The sequence below is a fragment of the Gopherus flavomarginatus genome, chromosome 4, assembly GCF_025201925.1.
Source record: "Gopherus flavomarginatus isolate rGopFla2 chromosome 4, rGopFla2.mat.asm, whole genome shotgun sequence".
Classification (NCBI taxonomy): domain Eukaryota; kingdom Metazoa; phylum Chordata; order Testudines; family Testudinidae; genus Gopherus; species Gopherus flavomarginatus.
This window is the reverse complement of record NC_066620.1, coordinates 196303063-196329390: the sequence shown is the minus strand read 5'-3', so window position 1 is coordinate 196329390 and position 26328 is coordinate 196303063. Positions and strand designations below refer to the sequence as shown.

Genomic DNA, 26328 nt, shown 5'->3' with positions numbered 1-26328 from the left:
AGATGGGACCATTAGTTAGTAAGCCATGAAATTTCACTCAGTTACCTAGTATTGAGGAATCCCTGCAAGGTCCTTGAGATGTACTTCTCCATCCTCCTGAGATCTGAAGTATTTAGATCTTTGCAAACTTATAGAAGACATAGTGTTTTGTCCCACATGAAAATCTATTATGTGGACACCTGGTGATTACTTTTTAAAATATACAGAATAGAAACAGACACTTAAGCATCTTCCATTGCAGTCTTTGACATGAAGACACTGCATACCAAAATACTATCATGAACATAGACCCTCCTGAACATAGCTAAAAGTATGTGCTCTGTCTTTCTAGTTATTTTTCTCCCTTCATTTATGGCTTTTAAAATCCCACTATAAGAACCAGGGATTTCAATATGAAGAATGGAGAAATGGCCTTCAAATTTAATTTAACTATTCTCTCACTGATTCTACCCACCAACTTTGTTCCTGGCTAGTAGGTTTCTGAGACATTTGAAGCCTCATTAATCCTTTAGTTACTAGAGCAGAGAAGCAACTTCCTTGATTTCAGCTTTCTGACCACTAAAGAAGTGAGATCTCAATTACTCTCATTGCCTCATGGTCTCTTCTTGTTGCCCTACCAAATTCATTGCCATGAAAAATGTGTCCCAGACCATGAAATCTTGTTTCCCCCATGAAATCTGGTCTTTTATGTACTTCTACCCTGTACTATAAAAGTAGCCTATACTACAGGATAAAAGTAGACAAAAGTACAGCGTTTCTCAAACTGGAGGTCTTGACCCAAATGGGGGTCACAAGGCTATTGTAGAGCATCATGGTATTGCCATCTGTACTTCTGTGCTGCTGTTGGCAGTAGCACTGCATTCAGAGCTAGGGATCTGGTCAGCAGCTGCTGCTCTCCAGCCCCCAGCTCTGAAGGCAGCGCAGAAGTAAGGGTGGCAATACTGTGACACCCCCCCCCCCCCACACACACACACACAATAGCCTTGAAACCCCCTTCTGGGTCAGGACCCCAGTTTGACTCTCAAGGGTTTTACATGTTTATATTTTGCCATTTTTAAATACAAATTCATGTTTTGTTACACCATCATGAAAATTTAAGGTTTAAATATCTGAAACAGTGAAATTCAAGATTTTTAAAATTCTATGACCATGACATTTATGAAAATGGACTGTGAATTTGGTGGGGCCCAACCCATATGGTATTAGTTTAGCTAGTGCCATTTATGTTCCTTATCCCAACTAGCAGCAGAGAGGATAGCAGCTGCTGCATAGGCACTATCTGCAGACTAGGCAATATAGTGTTGCATCAGATTACATTTGTCATATTTTTTTCCACTTCCAGAAGGCCTAGAAACTTGTTTTAAATGGATCATTAAATTCTGCTGAATTAGATTAATATTCTCCTTTCAAATGTTTTCCTACTGTCCACTAACAAATAGATTTTTAAAAAATAAATGCTGGGTTACACTTTTTCAGAGTGCACAAAAATTAGCACAAAAATATGAAAACTGTATTCTTAATGTGTTTGAGAGGACTTAAATGTACACCTCAGTGACAGAGTTAGTAAACCTAGTTATATTGCCACTGATGTTTATAGTTATAAAACAGGATAGAAAAAATTATGATGTAAAGACTGGTGACATAGGAATGTTTTTGATTAAGTTAAATGCAGTGTCTGCTTTCTGAAATGGCTTTGGTTTTTCTAACTTAGAAGTAGTAACTTGAGCAAACCCTATCGGTAAGGGGAAAGACTGAGATTTGGAACCTTTAATCTGTAGGTCACTGAATCAAACATGTCAGGGTTTGTAGTAAGGTAAAGGTAGCTGAACTGCCATCATGCAGATAGTTGCTATCTGAAGTTTGTGGACTTGGTCCATTTCCAAGTTAACACAACCGCATCATGAAAACTACCTCTGGATTTTGTATTCTTGTTAGTTGTCTGGGCTGAAAGGCCAATATTTTGAATCATGATGGAAACTGGAGTGTCTTCTCATCTTTAGAGATGCAACCTACTAAGTGAGGGTTGAAGAACATCAGCACATTAGCATGGAAAAGCTTCCATAGTTACTGTTCATTCTGTATGTGTTCTAGGTAACTAGTTCCTGAGTCTTAGGTTGTCAGTTGAGCTCCTTTCATGAGGAATTAATTATACACTATTTTTTACTCTTTAAATGTTGTTTAAATGTAATTTGTTTCCTTCTGTATATTTAACATCTATATAATGTCTAAATTAAATATCTAAAATTTTTTTTTGTTTCATTGATGGAGCATATCCCCCTTAGTTGTGCTGTTAATATTTTTGGTTATTTATAAGAACTATTGGTTATTTTTTGGCTATTTTTAAATGAAGTAACTTCCCCTCTTAAATAGCTGTTACCTGCCAAAAAGTTTTGGGAACCTGATGATTCAGCAAAAGATGGACAAAAAGGGATATTCCTTGGTGATGAGTGGAGAGAGACTGCATGGGGAACTCCTCGTAAGTGATTATAATACACATTTAAAGATCATTCCTGTTAACCATTATCTGAAAGTAATAGTTTTATAAAACCCTAGATATGCATTACATTTTAAATTGTTTTCCCTCACGTTAATTCTGAGAAATCTATACTGAACAAATGACAATAGTATGCCAGTAACACTTAGCGTCTCAAAACTGGGATACAAGATTCTTTTTAAAATTAATATATTCAGTTATAACTTTTAAAAATAAAACTGGCTTTGTATTTGTCATGTTCTGGTCTTGCTTAATATGTTCCCCTTTATGAAATGTTAACAGCTTTGCAAGTTATACTGTAAAGGACAGATTAGTAATTTTTTTTTTTTTTTTTTTTTTAACAGACCATTCTATGTCCCAGCCTATTATGGTACAGAGAAAGCCTGGACAGGGTTTTCATGGAAACAGTGAAGTAAATGCTGTATTGTCTCCTCGATCAGAAAGTGGTGGCCTTGGAGTGAGCATGGTAGAATATGTGTTAAGTTCCTCTCCAGCAGATAAATTGGATTCTCGGTTTAGGAAAGGAGCTTTTGTAAGTAATCTAATGCTTTAAACTTGCATAGTTACTTACAGCAGTGCTATGAATTCTTGTACATACATATGTTTTTCTACTGCATTTTTCCATTTCTCTTCTATCTTTCCCTTCAATTGAGGAATGTGCAGTTCTTACCCACCACTTTTCCTTAGTTGGAAGGTCCTAACATGAAGAGGTTAGGGAGAAGCATTTGGGGAGTTGTTGGCCTTGAATAAGTATCTCAGGAAAATTATTGCATTTATTTACCAATCACCTTCAAATCCAGTCAGAAAAATAGGTACTGTACAAATCACTGGTGAGCTGTAAAAACTCTTAATAACTGTATTTAAAGCAAAATACAAAATGGCCTTTGGGCTAGAGCTTCATATTATTTGTGTTCTTAAAAACACTTCTTTGATTTTTTTTTTTAATTTTTTTTAAAACAGTATACAGTGATCTAATTTGTGGTATTACTGCTTTCCCAGCACCGCTATAGTTAAGGTTGAGTTAACTTTTCCATTATAAATCCTGACAATGACCTTTTATGTTTTAGCAATTACTAATTGCGTGTGGTTGAAACTTCATAAACAAGTTACCTACCAAATGCAATTTTATTTAGACCAAAATGTTTGTATTTTTTACATGCACTATAGTGTAGAATTAGGTCATCTTATGGTGCTCCTTTTGTGTTCTGTTAAATATTCAGAATCAAACAGATTCTTTTTCCTCAGGGCACTAGAGATGCTGAAACAGATGGACCTGAGAAAGGAGATCAGAAAGGAAAGGCTTCTCCATTTGAGCAGGACAAAAACAGAGATCTTAAACAAGGAGATGATGAGGATGTTACTAAAATAAATGGCAGAGGTTTGCCAAATGGAATGGATGCCGATTGCAAAGATTTTAAGTAAGCTTTTAACTGTTTCTCAAGAAGACAAGCATATCTCTTTAGGGATACTTGCAGTTCTTGTTTGTGTCAAATTCAAACATTTGTTCAGCTGTAGATTGATTCTTTTATCTCACATCCTCCCCCTCCTGCTGTGCCATGTTACTTACAGTTTCATTAGCCCACGTGTCATTTTTCATGAGAGAGAAAAGTTCATCTTAGATAAATAAATCTAGTAGTTGTTCAAAATAAATTACTACCTGCAAAAGGCATTGTATAACATATGTTAAAGGGGGCTTTAAGATGTTATACTATTAATAAATCATGAACTAAATTACTTTCTGTGACTTTTTTCTTCTTAAACTTCATAACTTTCACATCTGACTCGTGTTACGGAGTTAGTCCTGCATAATTTTAATGTAACCTCTAATTTTGCTATAAAGCAGCGCATCCTCCCTCTGCATATCCTGTCGGAACCCCAATTCAGTTTCCGCACACAATTTGACCAACATGATGTGATTCTGCTCCCTTCTCAGCCAGTTATCACCATTCTGAATGCTGACGAGAGTGACATTTATTCTGTTTTGGTTTTGTTTTTGTTTTGTTTTTTAAAAGGAGAGGTTCCAAGCTTGGGAGTTGAACGTTGATCATAACAGTCCAGTCAGTCGTCACAAGCAGCCACCCTATTTTATCTAATCTATAATTAAACCTTTGGTACTTTACAATTACCAGATTAATTACCTTAGTATCTAAATATCTATCTAATGAATCCTTGATAATTGACATAATCATTGACAAACCAGAAAACTTCTGTTCAGACTGCTGCTTATAAGTCCATTTTAATATGGATGGGAGAATGAGGAGGTACAAAACTCGAGTTAAAGATCATAATCTTTAACTTTTTAATATTCTTTTCTTGGTCTAAAGTCGAACCTATATATTTAAATGTTTGTTTGATTTTACTTTTATTTTGTTAATTTTGGAAGGCAAGGAAATGGATATTTACCCTATGGATAAGAATGAATCCTCCAGACCCATTTCTAGTCTTTTGGATAAATACATGATTGCCCATATTAAAAACAAACAAAATAACAAACAAACATGTTAATTATGCCAAAAGAGAAATCCTCAACATATTGTGAATCTGAAAAGGTACCGTCACTCCTTTGGAATTCATGCTGCAGTATCAAAAATAAAACATTTTTCATCCATTTTAATTGTGTATTGCACTTGCAGAGTAGATTAATTTTAATCTGTTCTATTATTTTCTTTAAATATCAAAAGCAATGACAATATTAAAAACAAAATGGTTTCCAAATTATTTTTTTTAGAAATGACATTTTTTTATATGCATAAGTGCAGAAGAGCATCCAAACCCAGTAAACTTCTCAAGAAATAATAGAAAAGGCTATCTAAATAAGTGGCCAATTTGAAGCAGAGTTATGAATCCCTGCAAATAGAGGTTTATAATTGAACTATTGACACAACTTTAACTATAGCAACACAACTGCACCACTGTAAGGAGCAAACCTATCCTAACTAAATATATTTTTTAAAATGTTTGTCCTATTCATCCTGTATCTCTTGACATTTGTATTTTGAATTAACTTATGGTATGGGGTTTCTTCCTATATAATTCTTATTTATAAGTGAAATGGATATTGGAATAACCGGTGCATGAAACTTTAGTTTCTTTGGTTCCTGGCTTGTGTCACAGGCAAAGAAAAGGCAGTATTAAATGGTTTTTAATGCTTAATCTAGGTTTGTAGCCAGGCTGTGTTACTAGCTGACAAAAGTTCCCTGTCATAGTGTTGCTCTTTGTCACCATCAAAGCACTAGAGTGGCTATATGTGCTCTGGAATGAATCGGCTTTTTAAAAGTGACAGGCTTTGTGATGTTTTCCTTCCCCCAGCTAAAGACTGACTTCTGATTTTTTTATACTGGAAAGTTCAGAGTTATGTCTACAGATTTGCTGGAGGCACCCATGCCTTCATTTCAGTGAGAAAAATTTAAACCTTTGAGTGCTGCAGAGATGAGAGAAGTAGGACTGACATAACACTTCCCATTTGGGAAGTGGAGTATGATACCTTACCAACCTTTGGCAGCACACTGGGGTGCTCTTAGTGTACAGTAACATGGTCCGCATGGCCAGGTAGTACACTGCATGCCAACATGCTGTAGATTTATACCCCAGCTTGCCAGGCACTGACTCGCCATCTAGACAAACCCTTACAGGTGATCAGCAGTTCACGTCATTTCATTCAAAGGAGTCTGGAAGTATTTTTCAGTGGGCTTTATAACGCAAGTAAACGGGTAAAGCTAAAGGTGTGCTTTTTGCTAGGTCACCGTTATATGCCTGTTAAACTGCTTACAGTAAATCTTTTTTCTCTTAGTTATATTTGTAAACTTTTTCATGTTTAAAGATTCTCCTTCAACATATTGTAATATGCTTTGCCCATTATTGATTTATTTATCGCAGCTGTAAGAGGCTATCTTTTAATTTTCTCTATTCAGTCGTACTCCTGGAAGCCGACAAGCCTCCCCAACAGAAGTAGCTGAGCGCCTGGGTCCTAACCCTAACTCCACAGAAGGATTAGGTCCGCTTCCCAATCCTGCAACCCACAAACCTCTGGTAGAAGACTTTTCAAACCCAGAAACTCAGAATCTGGATGCCATGGAACAAGTTGGTCTTGATTCTTTGCAGTTTGACTATCCTGGCAATCAGGTACAAATGGACTCCTCAGGAGCTACTGTAGGACTTTTTGACTACAGTTCTCAGCAGCAGGTTAGTGCTGTTCTTATAGAACTGATGGGAATGCGTTAAAATATTCTGTGCTTTGAAGATGCTGCACTTAGTTTTTGTTCTTGATAATTAACAATTTAAGCATAAAATTCTTGATGTATTTCACCTTATTAAACTCCTATACTTGAGAGAGTGTAGGATGGGAACAAATAAATGTACTTAAATTTCCATTTAATATATGTTGTGCGCAATTTTCCAACCTATTTCAGAAGAGTCTTGGTTTATAGTATTTTATGTATAAATTCTAAACTTTAAGCATATCTCACATCTTTAATTGAAAACTTGAATGTTTGCTATTTCATAGCTTTTCCAGAGGACTAATGCGCTAACTGTCCAGCAGTTAACAGCAGCCCAGCAGCAACAGTACGCATTGGCTGCAGCTCAGCAGCCGCACATAGGTGAGATTTTTATAATGCATAAATACTTTAGAGGTCAGTGACAAAAAGCTGACAATGTATTGTTTTGCTGCACTGCTCTCGGTTTACTAAATATCAAATCTAATTCAAGTGTGCTGGTTTATGATGTTCTAACTAGTTAATAAATAGTAGATAGTATGTGCACTGGAAAGAGAAATATTAGTTATCATTTTGAAGAGCTGCTGTATCAGATTATTCCTACTCTATATAACAGTTTTTCAAACTGCGTTTTCAGTTTTTTGTTTCCTCCACCTATATATTTGTCACTACACTTGTGTTCAAATGACTGAAAATTAGTTTTGCTTATGTAGAACACTATATTGAAAATATGAATGAGACTAAAAATGAGAAATACACTTATTTTAGTGCCATAAAGTACCATAAATATGCTTGTTCATCAGACTGTTTATTATAAGTTGACCTGCCCCAAGATGGTTAGATAAAAATAGCAAAACCTGTATGACCCTTTCATAAGTCAACCCTATATTTCAGGGGTTGGCAGACTTTGGCTCCCGGCTGTCAGAGTAAGCAGCTGGCGGGTCGGGATGTTTTGTTTACCTGGAGCGTTTGTAGGCATGGAGCCCTCAGCTCCCTGTGGCCGTGGTTCGCCATTTCTAGCCAATGAGAGCTGAGGGGCTCCGTGCCTGCAGACGCTTCAGGTAAACAAAATGACACTGTATTAGATATTTAATTAAATGATTCCATAGAGTTTAAAATCATCAAATTTTGGGGTAGACCCATTTATAAGCTGACCCCCGCTCTTTGATGCGTCATTTTTTTACCAAAATACTCAGTTTATGAACAAGTATATACGGTACGTGTAAGTGAAGCAACTTGTTCATTTGTAAAATGAGATAATACTTAATATTCCTCCCAGAGGTGTTGAGGTTAAATTAATATTTGTAATAGCCCATTTAGATCTTCCAGTAAAAGGCACTATAGAAGTGCAGAATAGCTTTTATTGTGTTTATTAACTCAATTCCGTCATAAATAGCTGCTTATCCTAGAGGTGCCCTAGCAATTGATTGGTTAAAGTAGTGTTGAATTTTCTGTTTAAAGCAGGGCTAAAATCTCTTTGATTAAGACTTCAGTGTTTGAATTTAGTCTACATATTTCTTATGAATCCTGAGGGTTTTTGGACTCTTATCTGAGTTGCTGAAAGTCCAAACTTTACTCACCAGCACTTCAGTAAAGTCTTAAGGAAAAGATAAGCTTGTTTTTTCAATTTTTACTGCTTAGCAGGAGTTATTCACTGAGTTCTGTTTTGTGAGGAGCTCTGTGCTAAGCATCCCCTGGTTCAATGAAACAGCAGTGCCTTGGAGAGCCCTTGGTGCGTTGATATCTTAGCAAGAAGACATTCTACTCCCTTGATGCTACTGCTTGAGTGTTCTCAGGAGTCAAGGTAGCAGTAGCAGCAATTACAGGAAAGCTGAGTTATCTTTGTGGAGGCATCAAGACACAAACGGGCTCCTCAAGGGCTACTGCTTCAGTGAGCTGAGACAGCCCAACAAGGGAGCCTCTCAAGTTGAGATACTTTGGTGAAGGGACAGTGGACTCCAACTCCTGGACTCACTTCACTTTCACCCTCCTTCGCCACCTTGCTCCTGTGGTCTGGTCATCCATACGCAGTGGACATGAGTGAGTGGAACTGTTGGGGAACAGGGGGGAAGAAATGTAAAGTGCAGGCCCAGCTGAGACCTGTCCATGTCCATCCATGCTATGGTGGTTCACCCAGGGTGTCATTCCAGTTGAGGGGCTCTCCTCTAATCTTTTATTTAGTGCGGGACCCTGAGCATCTTCACCTGCAAGTCTCCCAGTCTCTTCTCTCTCAGTATAGCTATTTGTATTATCACAGCGCCTAAGAGCCCGAGTCACGTATGGAGCTTAGATGCTAGAAAGATTAGAGCTAGATAAATGTTGACTGTGCATAGGTGGGTAAAATTGACTTGGCAGTTGCAAAAGGCAGACCAGCAACATGAGGCTGTCAGGCTATTAAAGTGGTATTAAGAATGGCCATACTGGGTCAGACCAATGGTCCATCTAGCCTAATAGACTGTCTTCAGACATTGACTAGCCCAGATGCTTCAGAGGGAATAAACAGTACAGGTCAATTATTGAGTGATCCATCCCGGTTATCCAATCCTAGCTTCTGGCAGTTAGAAGTTTAGGGATCCCTGGAGCATGGGGTTGCATCCCTCACCTCTGGGGCTAATACCCATCGATGAACCTAGTCTACGTGAATTTATTTGTTTTTTTAACCCAGTTATACTTTTGGCCTTCACAACATCCACTGATAATAACTTCCAAAAGTCAACTGTGCATTATGTGAAGAAGTACTTCCTTATGTTTGTTTTAAACCTTCTGCCTATTAATCATTGGGTGACCCCTGGTTCTTGTGTTGTTCACTTTCTCCACACCATTCATGATTTTATAGACCTCTGTCGTATCCCCCCTGCATTGTCTCTTTTCCAAGCTGAATAGTCCGTCTTTTTAATCTCTCCTCATAGAGAATCTGTTCAATACCCTTGATCATTTTTGTTGCCCTCTCTGTACGTTTTCTAATCCTAATAAGGCTGTCAAGCAATTAAAATAATTGTGATCAATTAAACAATAATAGAATACCATTTATTTTAAATATTTTTGGATGTTTAGTACATTTTCAAATATATTAATTTTAGTTACAACATAGAATACAAAGTGTACAGTGCTCACTTTATATTTATTTTTGATACAAATATTTGCACCATAAAGAACAAAAAAAAATTTCAATTAATCTAATACAAGTACTGTAGTGCAATCTGTTTATCATGAAAGTTGAACTTACAAATGTAGAATTTATGTAAAAGAAAAAAAATACTGCATTCAAAAATAAAACGATGTATAGCTTTTAAGCCTACAAGTCCCACTCAGTCTTACTTCTTGGTCAGCCAGTCACTCAGACAAACAAGGTTGGTTACAATTTGCAGGAGATAATGCTGCCTGCTTCTTGTTTACAGTGTCACCCAAAAATGAGAATGTGGTTTCATGGCACTGTTGTAGCTGGCATTGCAAGGATATTTACATGCCAGGTGTGCTAAAGATTTATATGTCCCTTCATGCTTCAGCCACCATTCCAGAGAACATGCTTCCATGCTGATGATGGGTTCTGCTTGATAACGATCCAAAGCAGTGTGGACTGACGCATGTTCATTTTCATCATCTGAGTCAGATGCCACCAGCAGAAGGTTGATTTTCTTTTTTGGTGGTTTGGGTTCTGTAGTTTCCACATCAGAGTGTTGCTCTTTTAAGGCTTCTAAAAGCAGGCTCCACACCTTGTTCCTCTCAGATTTTGAACAGCAGTTTAGATACTTAAACCTTGGGTTGAGCGCTGTAGCTATTTTTAGAAATCTCGCATCAGTACCTTCTTTATGTTTTGTCAAATCTGCTGTGAAAGTGTTCTTAAAATTAACATGTGCTGGGTCATCATCCGAGACTGCTATAACATGAGAATGGCCATACTGGGTCAGACCAAAGGTCCATCTAGTCCAGTATCCTGTTTACCGCCGGTGGCCAATGCCAGGTGCCCCAGAGAGAGTGAACCTAACACGGATCGGAACCCTATGGCACGCGTGCCTAAGACAGCACACGAACCGATTTTTAATGGCGCGCTGCTGCCTGCTGGAGTCCCGGCAGGCAGCAGCGTGCCATTAAAAATCCTGCCCGGCCCGGCCCGGCCCACTCTTCTCTGTCCTCTGCTGCCCCCCCCCCCCTCCTGCCAGCTCCCCTGCCTCTTCCTGCAGTGTGCTGGGTTCTTGCCCCTCCTCTGCCTCTTCATCCCTCCCTCCCTGCTGGTCGATCAGCTGATGGCCCTTGCAAGGGAGGGGGTTGGGAAGAATCAGCATGCTCGCTGCTCCTGGTGGAGACAGATAATAAGCAGGGGCAGGGCCTTGGGGGGGGGGGGTGGAATAGGGGCATATCCCCTCCAGCCCCCTGCCCTGACCCCCCCCCCACATACTCCCGCCAGCCCTCTGCCCTGAGCTCCGCAGCCCCGCACACATCCCCTGCCCTGAGCCCTGTATCCCCCTCATACACACCCTGCCCTCTGCTTGACTCCTTCACCCTCCCCACAACCCCAGCCCTGACTCCGGCACCCTCACACAAACCCAGCCTCCACACCCCCACCCTGAGCACCAAATGGGAGCTCCTGCACACACACCCCTCCACGCACACATTCCCATCTGCACGCCTCACACCAAATGGAAGCTGCCCAGGTAAGTGCCCCACACCCAAACCTCCTGCCCCAACCCTAAGCCCCCTTCCTTATTCTAGCTCCTGGCCAGACTCTTCACCCCCAGCCCTGTGCTCAGTGCACTCCCACCCTCAGCTCAGTGCAGAGAGAGGCAGAGAATGGGCCAGAACCAGGGAGAAGGTAGATACCCACTATATGTTGGCAAGGCCAAGACCGCAGACCGGTAGCGGGCTGAGCGGGTCCGGCAGCCGGGATCCCGGTTGGCAGGAGCCGGCAGATGGAACCCCTGAGCAGCAGTGGGCTGAGCCACTCAACCCATTGCAGGTCTGAGGTTCTGGCTGCCGGACCCTTGCCAGCCGGGGTCCCAGCAGCAGGCCCAGCTCAGCCCGGTACTGGCCTAGGTGAACAGAACCCCAGACTAGCAGCGGGCTGAGCGGGCCGGCGGCGTAATATCAACATTTTAATTTAATTTTAAATGAAGCTTCTTAAACATTTTGAAAACCTTGTTTATTTTACAATACAACAATGGTTTAGTTGTATAATATATAGACTTAGAGAGAGTCTTCTAAAAAACATTAAAATGTATTACGGGCACGTGAAACCTTAAATTAAAGTGAAGAAATGAAGACTCGGCATACCACTTCTGAAAGGTTGCTGACCCCTGACCTAACAAGAAATGATCAAGTGATCTCTCTCCTGCCATCCATCTCCATCCTCTGAAAAACAGAGGCTAGGGACACCATTCCTTACACATTCTGGCTAATAGCCATTAATGGACTTAACCTCCATGAAGTTATCCAGTTCTCTGTTAAACCCTGTTATAGTCCTAGCCTTCACAACCTCCTCAGGCAAGGAGTTCCATAAGTTGACTGTGTACTGTGTGAAGAACTTGCTTTTATTTATTTTAAACCTGCTGCCCATTAATTTCATTTGGTGGCCCTTAGTTCTTATGGGAACAAGTAAATAACTTTTCCTTATTTACTTTCTCCACGTCACTCATGATTTTATACACCTCTATCATATCCCCCCTTGGTCTCCTCTTTTCCAGGCTGATAAGTCCTAGCCTCTTTAATCCCTTCTCATATGGGACCTGTTCCAAACCCCTAATCATTTTCGTTGCCCTTCTCTGAACCTTTTCTAATGCCAATATATCTTTTTTTTTGAGATGAGGAGACCACATCTGTATGCAATATTCAAGATGTGGGCGTACCATGGATTTATATAAGGGCAATAATATATTCTCTGTCTTATTCTCTATCCCCTTTTTAATGATTCCTAACATCCTGTTTGCTTTTTTGACTGCCTCTGCACACTGAGTGGACATCTTCAGAGAACTATCCATGAAGATTCCAAGATCTTTTTCCTGACTCGTTGTGGCTAAATTAGCCCCCATCATATATGTATAGTTGGGGTTATTTTTTCCAATGTGCATTACTTTACATTTTAGCCACATTACATTTTATGAATTATAATGAATTTCATGAATTATAACAACATGAAATATATGCAGAATGCGGGTAAAACAGAGCAGGGGTCATACAATTCTTCTCCCCCCACCCCCAGGAGTTCAGTCACAAATTTAATTGATGCATTATTATTTTTTTAACGAACATCATCAGCGTGGAAATATGTCCTCTGGAATGGTGGCCGAAGTATGATGGGCCATGTGAATGTTTAGCATATCTGGCACGTAAATACCTTGCAATGCTGGCTACAACAGTGCCATGTGAACGCCTGTTCTCACTTTCAGGTGACGGTGTGAATACAAAGCAGACAGCAGTATCACCCATAAATGTAAGCAAACTTGTTTGTCTTAGCGATTGGCGGAATAAAAAGTAGGACTGAGTGGACTTGTAGACTCTAAAGTTTTATGAGGGCAGTTATGTAACCAAAAATAAAATCTGAATTTTTATGTTACACTTTCTGGATAAAGAGATTGCACTTCAGTGCTTGTATGAGGTGAATTGAAAGATGATATTTCTTTTATCATTTTTACAGTATATATATTTGTAATAAAAAATAATATAAAGTAAGCACAGTGCACTTTGTATTCTGTGTTGTAATTTAAATCAGTTGAAAATGTAGAAAAACATCCAAAAGTATTTAATAAATTTCAGTTGGTATTCTATTGTTGTATGTTCAATTAATCATGATTAATTTTTTTGAGTTAATTGCCTGAGTTAACTGCGATTGACAGCCCTAAATCCTAATATATCTGTTTTGAGATTGGACAACCAGAACTGCATGCTGTATTCAAGATGTGGGTATACCATAGATTTATATAGAAAATACCATATTGCTGCTGTCTTGTTATCTATCCTTTTTCCTAATGATTCCTAATATTCTGTTGGTTGACTACCATTGCAAATGAGCAGATGAGTACACCATGTCTCCAAGATCTTTCTTGAGTGGTAGCAGCTAACTTAGAGCCCATCGTTTTGTACGTATAGCTGGGATTATGTCTTCCAGTGTGCATTACTGTGCTTTTATCAACATTGAATTTCATGTGCTATTTTCTTGCCTGCTCACCTGCTTTTCTGAGATCTTTGTAACTCTTTGCAGTCAGCTTTGAACTTAACTATCTTGAGTAATGCTGAATTGTCTGCAAACTTTGCCATCTCACTTTTCACCCCTTTTTCCAGATCATTTATGAATATGTTGAACAGGACTGGTCCTAATACAGATCCTTGGGGGACTCTGCTATTTACCTTTCTCCACTGTGAAAACTAACCATTTATTCCTATGCTTTGTTTCCTATATTTTAACTAGTTACTTATCCATGAGAGGACCTTCTCTCTTATCCCATGACTGCTTACTGTGTTTAAGCGCCTTTAGTAAGGCTTTCTGAAAGTGCAAGTACATTATATCCACTGGGTCAACATTGTCCATATGTTTGTTGACCCCTTCAAAGAATTCTAATAGATTGGTGAGGCATGATTTCCCTTTACAAAAGCCTTTCTCAACAAAATGTGTTTGATCTGTGTGTCTGATAATTCTGTTCTTTACTGTAGTTTCAGCCAATTTGCCTGGTACTGAAGTTAAGTTTACCGTCCTGTAATGCCAGGATTGCCTCGGGAGCCATTTTAAAATATCAGGATCATATGAGCTATCCTCCAGTCATCTGATACAGAGGTTGATTTAAATGATAGGTTACCTACCACAGTTAGTCGTTCTGCAGTTTCATGTCTGAGTTCCTTTGAAACTGTTGGGTGAATATCATCTGGTCCTGGTGACTTATTACTGATAAATTAATCAATTTGTTCCAAAATCTCTTCTATTAACACCTCAGTCTGGGAGACAAGGTGGGTGAGAGAAAATCTCTAATTGGGCCAAATTCTGTCGGTGAGAGAGACAAACTTTATATCCACACAGTGCGCTTCTTCAGGTCTGCTTTCAAAAGACGAGCCAGGAAGCTTAAATTCGTTATTAAAAAATCATGGTGTCTAGCAGAGTAATGAATTTAAGCTCCCAACCTCGTCTTTTGAAAGCAGACCTGAAGAAGAGCTTTGTGTGGCTCGAAAGCTTCTCTCTCACCAGCAGAAGTTGGCCCAATAAAAGATATTACCTCACTCACCTTTTGTCTCTCTAATGTTTTGGGATTGACACAGTCACACGTATGTTGCATACCTCAATCTGGAACAGTTCCTCAGATTTATCACCTAAAAAGAGTAACTCGCATGTGGGAATCTCTCTCATCTGCAGTGAAGACTGATGCAAAGAATTCATTTAGCTTTTTTGCAATGGTCTTGTCTTCTTTGAGTTCTCCTTTAGCATCTCCATCATCAGTGGTCCCACTGATTGTTTCACAGGCTTCCAGCTTCTGATGTACTTACAAAAACTAACAGCAACGTTTTTTTTTCTTTTGCTAGTTGCACTTCAAAATATTTTTGGCCTGTCTAATTGGGACACTCCTGCGCTCCCTCTCCACCCAACATTTAGTCGGCTATATAGTACAAGTTATGGACAGGTCATGGGCTGTGAATTTTTGTTTACTGTCCATGACCTGTCCATGACTTTTACTAAATATAGTAGTGACTAAAACGTAGCCTTAATTATCATTGTTCCACCAGATTTATCTGTTGCTTATTATAACAATAGCTTCATTTAGTAGCAGGCACTCAAATTCACCTGTCTTAATATTTAGACTTCTTGTATTTGCACGTAAGCACTTGTAAAATTTGTCAATATTTAGTTGTCTTCCCTCATGTGACCTAACTGAATGGGGTTAGGGCAGAGATTTTGTGGTTAGAAAAATTGAAAGTAATGATTTCTGTGCTACTTTGTCGTCACTTCAAAAAAATCAAGAAGAGTACATGGAGTACTTGTTTTAATACAGGTATAACTTGTGATCACATTGATTAAATGTGCAATAATGTCTGTTGGATCTATTTTCTACAATTAAATCTTCGTTTGTTAATATAGCAGGAGTGTTCTCAGCCGGCTTGGCTCCAGCTGCTTTTGTGCCAAACCCGTACATTATCAGTGCTGCTCCTCCAGGTACTGACCCATACACTGCAGCAGGGTTAGCTGCAGCAGCAACAATAGCAGGTAACACATTTTTTTCTCAATGTTTATTATAACTTACTGATTTTCTTAGAGAAAATGTTTGGATTTGGAGATAAATCAATATTTGTAGTTCTGAAGATTTTTTCTATGAATAATTAAGAGGGCGTAATCCACTTAATAAACTGCCTTTCTTTCTGAATATTTTGTACTCTCAATTGTTGCAAATAATATCAAAGATTGCTCTGTCTAGAAGATTTTTTATTAATATTTTATCTGAAAATGATAGAAAAAGATTAAATATTGTTGTTCCTTTTTTTAAAATGGAAAAACTGAGATCCCAGAGCTGTTAAGTGTATTTCCAAAGTGACTCAACAGGTCATTGATGGAACTGAGATTAGAAAATCATGGTTTTTGAGTCTCTATCTAGTACCCTATCCAATAGACAGTATGTTCCCTGTTTGCATGGGTCTTTCACACAGCAACCGGAAGTGGAAAAAATACCTTTAAATCGGAAGGTATGATGTAAAACTACAAATATTGCAGAGTACTCAGAGCAAATGTAGTATTTGGAACTGCTTCTGGCATTTTGGAAAGTGATTTAGATTTTAAGTTTGTTGTCTCCCAGTAATGGAAGTGGAAAGGAATGTAAAATATGCACACAATACATGAGAACTGTGGCATTTAATGAGCAAGGTGACTAGAAATGATGGTTCGACCCTTTCACTGTTAAGTTTTTTTTTTTTTTTTTGTATCTCAAGTATACTGGAAATTTAGGGCTTAGAAAACTAAACCAGTATCTCAGCCCAGTTTGAAGGATGTGATCTAGCGTGTTTGTGTCAAAGGAAAATCGCAAGGCTGTATTTGCAGAAGATAAAAGGGATACAGAATGAGTAAGTGGAGAATCAGGAGTGTTGAAGAAAAAAGGCCAAGAAAGTTGCTGTGGGAAGCTCTTTGGTTTAGACAGGATAGGCTGGGTTTGTCCTGTGGAATCTGACTTGATTTGTTAGCGTGTGATAAAACTGACTGAGCATGCTTTTACATGTAAGCGTCGACTACTGAATGTTATATAAGTGTTTCTAACTTAACAGGAGTCTACCAGAAAGGTATTTATTGTTAGGATGTGAATCCTGTTGTGTCCCACTCCCAGAAATTGTTTGACCACATACATGTATCTGTTGGGATTGTAGTGATCTTCATTTACATTTACAACAGAACTCCTACTTAACAAACTAATTGGGGACTGAGGAGTTCATAAAATGGAATGTTTCCTTTCGATTTGTTTAACACCAATAGACCAGGAACATGGGCACTTTATTTTTGGTGGTAGTAGCTTCAGTTTGCAAAGTGATTCATCCAACTTTCACAAGCTTTATCAAAAATTCCTTCCAGTAGAAACAACCAAATTTGACCCCAAAATTAGTAATTTTTCTCAATCTCCATCCCTGCAGAGTAGGGTTATGCTTTGTAAATGGTTTATAACCAATTAATAGATGTTGAAAGCATGTTATAGATGAAAATAGAAAGTATGAGTTATAGGTGATTAAGAGCACGTCAGTAGACAGTGCTGTAGAGGGCCATAAGCCATGATGGTGGTTCACCTGTTTGAGTTCATACTAGAACAATTGATTAACAGATATTTTAATAAATGGTTAATCATTTCTTAACCTTTTATAAACTATTTTTAGAAGTAACTTGAATATAAAGTGTGTCCAGAAAGTAATTACTGCTATCCCTCATCAAGAGTTGAGTGTAAACTGCCTTATGGTAAAGCAGTTGAACAACTTTGAATTGTTAGGAGAGTTATTAGTTATATGCTTAAAACTTAGACTCAGGGTTGACTGCCTAACTAAACGGCTGCATTCAAAGAACAGAAACAGTGATTTGATATTTTTCATATTCCTGGTAGTTGCTGTTTTTCTAAGGGTATCAGCCTTTCTTATGTTCCTCTATTATTGTTTCAAATCAGAAAAGGGGGGTTAAAATGAAGCTCATCAATTGAATCAAATGTATCTTTTAAAATAGATATAAGTCTGGTTTTACTAACATTTATTAAAGAGCACTTGACAATTATAATGCAAGTTCTCTTTGTAAAATTGAAAGTAGATTAATTTGTGTTGGGGATAATGTCTTCTGTGTGATGGTCATTCAGCAACTGTCACAGTAGAATTAAAATCCCAATCAAGGTTTATAGGAGCTATTGCAATATGAATAATAATAATTTTGATGAACAACAGTAAACTGAAAAGAATGTTTTGTTAGGTCCGGCAGTGGTCCCTCCTCAGTATTATGGAGTTCCATGGGGGGTATATCCAGCCAATTTATTTCAGCAGCAAGCTACAGCTGCAAACACCACAGCAAATCAACAGGCAACATCACAAGCACAAGGACAGCAGCAGGTAGAGTACAATCTTCATGTGGAGGAACTGTATTTTTTAAAAACAATAACATTTGTATAAGATTTTCCACTTCAAAATATCAGTTTCAAAAGAAAATTCAGCTGGAATTGTAAACAAAAATTGCATGTCACTCTTCAGACTTTCTCTTGTACTTTTCAGTAGTCTGTACACCAAAAGTTTTGGTTCGTGTTTGACTAGTTCTCATTTCTTAAATTCATTAATATTACCAATTATATCAAAATCTTTTTAGCTTTACCTGCAGCATAATTAATCTTTATTTATGTTCTTATTTGGCTACTGTTGGCAATCCTAATTTAAAAATAATATTAAGAATTGCTTCTTTTGTCTGAGTTGCTATAACTTAATTGAAGGTGGGTTGTAATGCTCAGGTCTAATCTACACTAAAAAAAAGTTAGGTCGACCTAACTATGTGTCTAAGGGATGTGAAAAATCCACACCCTGGGTGGCATAACTAAGCCAACATAACCCCAGTGTAGACAGCACTAGGTCAAAGGTACTGTCTGTAAGGGAGGTGGATTACTACCCTGACAGGAAAAAGCCTCCTGCAGCGTAGGTAGGATCTGCACTGAAGCACTACGGTGCCATGGCATAGCTGTGTTGCTGTAGTATTTCAAGTGTAGACAAGCCCTTTGTAACTAGTGCTGCATGAATAATCTCACAAACATTCATATAAAGTTTAAAATGATTTTAACAGTCAACAGCAAGAAAAAAAAAAGAGGATAAAGACTTCCACATCCTCTTGAAGCTCTTTCTTACTGTTCTGTAGTAGCACTAGTAGTTTTCCCCTATTGGAACATAGTATATTGTTGGGGGGGGGAGGGAGGGAGTTCTCTCTAATTTAAAAAAAAAATCAGTAGTTTTTCCATGTGTGTTGCTCTATAACAGGAAGATAATATGCTCTGACGACGTGTCCTGTCATGGATTATTTTTGCTTTGACGAATCAAGAAGAAACTATAGTACTAAAATATATCACTAAAATTAATCTCACCATTTTATTTATTGAAATGATATTTTTACTACTTTAATTCCACTCATCTTTAACTCTAGATGGCTTCGTTTTTATAATATCCATTTTTATTAATGTTTTTTAAAATCCCATTCATGGTGTTATGGCATTTGTAATGAAATGCTTGAAGCTATTACAAAAATGTTTCCTAAAAACAAAAAATAAATCTTATGTAGGATATATATCTGATAATAAAAAGTATCCTTTTCTCAAAACAACAAAACGTTCAATGCCATCATTAATCAATATATAATTTACTAGGAATTTCTTTTATTGAATTTCCATTCTCTTAAATTCCAAAATCGCACCCTCACCTTAGAAGCCTATGTAAATGGATCTTTTAAAGCAGTCGCTAGTTGTTACTTGTCACTGATGAACTGTGTTGATAGCTGAATACATCTCTTCCTTGCAGAATTTTTTTCTCACCTGTTGAATGAATATTTAATTCTGTGTTTCCCGAAAAGTGGGTCCCAGGAATGGTGTAGGTGGGTCAACAGTTATTTTCAGACGCCTTAAGCCCCCTCACACCGTCTTCCCTGCTCTGGCATGTCTACCATAAGTGCTCTACCTCTGCACTCTATCTTCCACTAATCTGGAGCAGCAGCGCAGGGAACAGTCGCAGGCAGCAGCATGGAGGAAGTGGCCAGAGCCAGCAAGTGGACAGTCAGCAGCTTGGGGGAGAGGGGCTGGCTGGTGCTGCAGGGCAGGGCTTCAAGAGTGAGAGCAAAGGGGCTGGCGGGTAATGGGGGGATTAGTCGAGCAGGGATCTTGGGGACTGGGCTGGTGGGGGAGGGGAGTGGAGAAGAGGGGGATTAGGGCGTTGAAGGGCTAGGAGGGTAAGAGGGCCTCCCCAGTTAAAATGGTGCTCCACAGCCCTCTGACAGCATCTAGCATGCAGTATGTGTGTATCTGTGTGTGTGTAAATAAATTATATATATAAACAAATAAATGGCGGGTCCCCAAAAAAGTCAAAATGCAGCTGGTGGGTTGCCTAACTAAAAAGTTTGGGAACAACTGATTTAACCTATAAATAATTTTCATGCCAGATATTTGTGCAGGACCGCATAGGTGTAAGACTAGCTAAACTGCATTTTTCTTTCCAAATTTGATTGTTGAAAAAGGACTGTTTGTCAAATAGGTGACAAGATATAAAACGTATTTGTCATAACTGGGTAGAGTTAAAAACCTGAAACAAAATCTAGTTCACTTATCAACCTCCAGAAGATTGGATAATGATAAGAGATATATTTTGAGTGTTGGGTTGGGGGGATAGGTTAGGTAAGTATTTACAAACTACAATTTTCAAAGCATAAGAAGTTCCTTCAAGTTATGGAATGTTCAGGAATAAAAATTTTCAATTGACGGAATGTGAGGGTAAAGAATTTTATTTATTTTTAATATATTGTGCTTGTTTGGTAAGGATCGGTCAGGTAAGGATCAGTCTTCAGCTAATAAATTGGATTCACAAACGTGTTTATAGATCAACTTTTAGGAGGACTTTTTAAAATTTTACTTTTTTCTAGGATCATTACCATTTCTAAAATATACTCAATGTCTGTTGTGCTGGCTAGCAAAAGACCCAAGGCAATCCTTGAACCTAGGTCTCTTGTGCTACAGTGCTTTCAGCAAAGTAGTCTATACCTGTTACACTTTTACATGTTTATGTGCTTGAAATCATTAAGATGGGGTATTCAGAATATTAGATTCAGAGCTAAAAAGCATTAAATACACAAACCAGCTGTCCTAGACCTTTTATAGCAAATAATTGATTTTGTACTCAGCTTTTAAGAAAATAGTATCATATTGGTCTTTTGTAGGTTCTGCGTGCTGGAGCAAGTCAGCGCCCTCTTACTCCCAATCAGGGTCAGCAAGGGCAACAGGCAGAGTCACTTGCAGCAGCTGCGGCCGCAAATCCAGCTTTGGCTTTTGGTCAGGGTCTTGCTACAGGCATGCCAGGTATATAATTGATGGATTAAGGAAATTAAAAATCAGTTTGAGCTAAAATATTGGTTTTATTAGAAATAAAGTTAACTATATATTAAAATCCTGTTATATTTGTAATAGGCTATTTGACATTCATCTCTGTACAACTTTATGCTTGTTTAGTTTGGATAAAATCTTGACACAGTTTTTCAAATACTAGAGGTCTTCTTTCAACTTGTTTTTAGCTGTTATATAATTTTTAAATATATTTGTCTTTCCAGTTAATGTGTTCAGTTTTTAGTACATCTAAAAACTCTTACAAATGGATAATGCCCCAAAGATATGCAGTTCCAAAGGAATTCTGTTATTAACGACTTCAAAACTCAGAATTGTCACTACAGCTAATGCCAAAAGAATTATTTATTGTAGAATAAATTTTATACTTGTACCACATAACTCTTAACAACACTGAAATGGAGAATTTAAAATGATAGAAGAAAAAAAGAAACTGCTTAATTACCTCTCAAAAGGATAATGGGTTTGAAATAGATCTTCTGCATTTTTTGGTACCTGTGAGGCTTGCAAGAGAATTAAAACAAAGCTGCACATTCTAAACTTCTTTCAGTCTCCAGAGCTTTAAACTCTCCGTGGGGAAATAATATATGCATCAAAGCTTTTATTTAAAGAAAACGTTCATCCTAGTGCATTCTCATTATTTGTACTTGATAAAATGCACAATGCATTGCAGTAAAAGATCAAAACTGCTGTTGGACAGTTTGGGAACTTTGGTACAACTGCATGAGCCAGAACAACTTAACCATTCTCTTGCCCTCATGTCAGTACAAACATGTTTGAGGTTTTTCCTTTTTTTCTTCTTAGTTTAATTTTAGAAAGGTGCTATCATCTACCCTCAGTTGATGGAAGTAGCAAGTTCACTTCTACTGCATGGTTTCTCTCTCATTTATCATTATTGGGGTGATGCCCCTCACCTGTGGAATTTGGAAGGAGTCCAGTATTGCTGGAGGACTAAGCCCCCTTTCAGCTCAGACACCAGGTATTTTTAACTCCAGCTGCTGAACAGGTTGTCCTTTCAGTTGCTCCTGGCCAGATTGCTTCATAACTTCAATTTGTTTATTTTCATGTAGTGGTGACTTCATTTCAGCTTCTAGCTGCTCTCTCCATCTCCTGAGGTGAGGAATCACTGGAGCACTGAGTCTCTAACCTTTGTGTTCTTCAATAGAACACCTCTCAGGGTCCTGCTGCCCCTCATAACAGCAAGCAATGATGCCCTGCAAGCATTGAGCCAAGTTAGAAGTGCTATAAGCAGCTTTTCAGGAGCCACAAAGGGCAGCTTGTGCCTTTCTGCCTCAAGCCACTGACCCTTGTGCTCTTCCATGATATGAGTGTTGAGAGGGACAGGCATGTAGGGCTTCGACCCCTGCCAGAAGCTGCTTCCTGATTGTGGGAGGTTCAAACAGGAGCATGTGAATTCCCAGAGAGAACTCCTCACAGCTTGATCAGTTGTGAGCCTTGCAAACTCCAGAGACTTTGGGTTCCAAAAAACAAAAAATCATCCCCTTCTTAATATAACAAGTCACATTTTAGGTGGGATAAAAATCAGGGTTTAAACCCATTCTCCTTTGCCTTTCCATGCTGAGGAAGTCTTTGCTAGAGCTCTTGTCACAGAGTTCCATTTACAGTGCTGTGGAGAAGGCTAACTAGCACCCCCTTAGCTACGCTGCAGCATGCAGCCCATCACTCCTGTAAAGCCATACCTCAACCACCAGTTTAATGGGAATTGCACCTTTCTGGTTTTCAGACAATAGACCCTCACTCTTCCAGGGCATGGCTCTCAGGCAGGAAGGGATCGCTCTTCCTCGCTCTATAGGCTGGCTCCACATTAAAGCATAAGCTGCACATCAAGCATTCCGTGACCAGAACAGAGGTACATGAAGGTTACATTCCCCATGCAGCCACACCATCATGAACCTGGATTCTTCCCCCACTGTCAGACATCACTTAGGGCACAAACAAGGCTTCACCATTCCTGTCTGTGCTGGGCCACTGTCTAGATGTCCTCTATGTTGATAAGTCCAATAAGTTTCCCTCTTGGGGACCTGGTCTACACTGGGAAGCAATGTTCCCTTTAAACTGTGCAGCAGCCCAATAGTCAATCAAGTGCTGCGCACTTGGCACACTTGATTAGCAGAGCCATGTACATCCGGCGACATGTTCAGGTGCCCCTCCCCCTGCTGCTGTGCAGACACATTGCTCCTTCCCTCTGCCTTGGAGCCCCTGTCCAGCTGTTCCTGGGACCTGTCTTGTTGTGCAGAGCCGAGGGGGAAGGAGGGGTGCTGATGTCAGGGTATCGTCCCACCTGCACGAGTACCCCATTTCCACAACGCGAAGGAGGGAGGGACAGGGCTGAGGAGCAGGATGGAGCTGCTAGAAGCTGTTGCGGTCTAAATGAGCCTTCTGGTGAGTGCCTCTCTGCTTCAAGAAGAAATGGCAGCACAAGGACGATGGTGAGGAGGACATGGACACATACGTTCCTGAAAGCACAGGTTGTGGCAATTGGGACATCATGGTGGCAGTGGGGCTGTTGATACAGTGGAACGCTGATTCTGGGCCTGGCAAACAAGCACAGACTGGTGGGACTGAATAGTGCTGCAGGTCTAGGATGATTCCCAGTGGCTGCAAAACTTTCACATGCATAAGGCCACTTTCCTGGAATTCTGAGTTGCTTTCCCCCACCTTGAAGAGCAGGAATACCAAGATGAGAGCTGCCCTGACAGTTGAGAAGCGAGTGGCGATAGCCCTGTGGAAGCTTGCAACGCCTGATTGATTCCCAACTGACTGGTAGCAATTTGGAGTGGGCAAATCTACTGCGGGGACTGCTGTGATTCAAGAAGCCAATGCAATCACTGACATTCTGCTATCAAGGGTAGTGACTCTGAGAAATGTGCAGGTCATAGTGGATGGCTTTGCTGCAATGGATTTCCCTAACTGTGGTGGGGCAATAGACGGAACACATATCCCTATCTTGGCACCAGACCACCTTGCCAACCAGTACATAAACTGCAAGGAGTACTTCTCAATGGTACTGCAAGCATTGGTGGATTACAAGGGATGTTTCACCGACATCAATGTGGGATGGCCAGGAAAGGTGCATGACACTCGCATCTTTAGGAACTCCGGGCTGTTTTGAACAGCTGCAAGAAGGGACTTACTTCCCAGACCAGAAAATTACTGTGGGGGATGTTGAAATGCCAATAGTTATCCTTGGAGACCCAGCCTACCCTTTGCTCCCATGGCTCATGAAGCCATACACAGGCAGCCTGGACAGTAGTAGGAAGCAGTTCAACTATAGGCTGAGCAAGTGCAGAATGGTAATAGAATGTGCCTTTGGACATTTAAAAGCTCACTGGTGCTGTTTGCTTACTAGGTTAGACCTCAGCGCAACCAGTATTCCCATTGTTATTGCTGTGTGCTGTATGCTTCAAAGTATCTGAGAGAGTAAGGGGTGACTGCAGTATCCCAAATTCGACCCAGCAAGCAATTTTAGCGCTACTCCCATTGGCGGGGAGGAGTACAGACGTCAATTTTAAGAGTCCTTTAGTTCGACGGAAGTGGGTCGGTTGTGTAGACACATTCATTATAAAATAGACCTAACGTGGCTAAATTTGACCTACCTCCGTAGTATAAACCCGGGCTTAGTTACTGAATGAAGTTCTGAATGGTATTAGAGGAATTCACTCTCACTCATGCCCGTCACCCCAATCGGGGTATGGGCAGCCAACAACAGATCTCCAGAGTCCTCTATCCTGGGCCATTCGTTCTAACTGGTTCCAGGTATAGCCCATTTTTTTGCTATCAGCCTGAAGGTCACGTCGCCAGGTGTTTCTTGGACGGCCTCTTTTCTGCTTGCCTTGGGGGTTCCACCGCAGTGCCTGTCTGGTGGGGATAGTTGGCTGCTTGCGTAGTGTATGTCCTATCCAACCCCACCTTCTCCTTCTGATTTCTTCCTCTGCTGGGAGTTGACAGGTCCTCTCCAAGAGGTGGATGTTACTGATGGTGTCTGGCCAGCGGATCTGGAGAATCCTTCTGAGGCAGCTATTTATGAAGGTCTGGATCTTCCTGATGGTTGTTTTGGTTGTCCTCCAGGTTTCAGCTCCATACAGTAGGACTGATTTCACATTGGAGTTGAACAGTTGAATTTTTATTGCCAAAGACAGCTCTCTAGAGCTCCAGATGTTCTTGAGCTGTAAGAAGGCTGCTCTTGCCTTACCAATCCTTACTTTGATGTCTGCGTCTGTGCCACCCTGCTGGTCGATGATGCTACCTAGGTAGGTGAAGGACTGAACTTCTTCCAGGGGGCTTCCATTCAGTGTGACTGGGTCATTGCTAGTGGAGTTAATCCTAAGGATCTTGGTCTTGTCCTTGTGAACGTTGAGGCCAACCTGTGATGACGTGGCTGCCACTACGTTGATCTTCTCTTGCACCTGCTGTTTACTGTGCGAAAGGAGTGCAAGGTCGTCAGCAAAGTCCAGGTCATCAAGCTGAGTCCACAACATCCACTGGATTCCGTTCCTACGCTCGTAGGTGGATGTCTTCATAATCCAATCGATGATGAGAAGAAAGAGAAGTGGTAACAATAAGCATCCTTGCCTGACTCCAGTTTGCACCTGGAAGCTGTTAGTAAGCTGCCCTCCATGGATCACTCTACAACGTATACCGTCGTATGAGTTCTTGATCAGGTTGACCACCTTTGTTGGGATGCCGTAGTGCCAAAGGAGCTTCCAAAGGGTCTCTCGATCCACACTATCCAACGAGTTCTCATAGTCAACAAAATTGATGTACAACGAGGAGTTCCACTCTATAGACTGCTCGACTATGATGCAAAGCGTTGCTGTCTGGTCCGTGCATGATCTGTTCTGCCGGAAACCTGCCTGTTCATCTCGTAGCTGTGAATCGACGGCATCCTTCATTCTCTCTAAGAGGACTCGGTTGAAGACCTTCCCTGGCACCAACAGGAGTGTGATTCCTCTATAATTGGCACAGTTGCTAAAGTCTCCTTTCTTGGGGATTTTGATGAGATATCCCTCTTTCCAGTCTACCGGAATCACTTCTTCTTCCC

General features: G+C 39.9%; 2 protein-coding genes across 13 annotated transcripts in view; one reads left to right on the top strand and one right to left on the bottom strand.

Annotated features, from left to right (window-relative positions):
* LOC127049709 (uncharacterized) overlaps nucleotides 1-26328 on the bottom strand; it is a 1018748-nt gene that overhangs the window by 37565 nt on the left and 954855 nt on the right. The window lies entirely within an intron of this gene.
* PUM2 (pumilio RNA binding family member 2) overlaps nucleotides 1-26328 on the top strand; it is a 133678-nt gene that overhangs the window by 59432 nt on the left and 47918 nt on the right. For 10 of the 12 annotated variants that reach the window (XM_050950660.1, XM_050950655.1, XM_050950661.1 and 7 more), the window contains 8 exons: nucleotides 2371-2476; nucleotides 2839-3026; nucleotides 3740-3912; nucleotides 6406-6676; nucleotides 6999-7092; nucleotides 15761-15886; nucleotides 18104-18240; nucleotides 21086-21224. In XM_050950660.1, coding sequence (XP_050806617.1) covers nucleotides 2371-2476; nucleotides 2839-3026; nucleotides 3740-3912; nucleotides 6406-6676; nucleotides 6999-7092; nucleotides 15761-15886; nucleotides 18104-18240; nucleotides 21086-21224 — 1234 coding nt within the window. The remainder of the gene's footprint in view (nucleotides 1-2370; nucleotides 2477-2838; nucleotides 3027-3739; nucleotides 3913-6405; nucleotides 6677-6998; nucleotides 7093-15760; nucleotides 15887-18103; nucleotides 18241-21085; nucleotides 21225-26328) is intronic. The other 2 variants (XM_050950653.1, XM_050950651.1) reach the window with 1 other exon arrangement.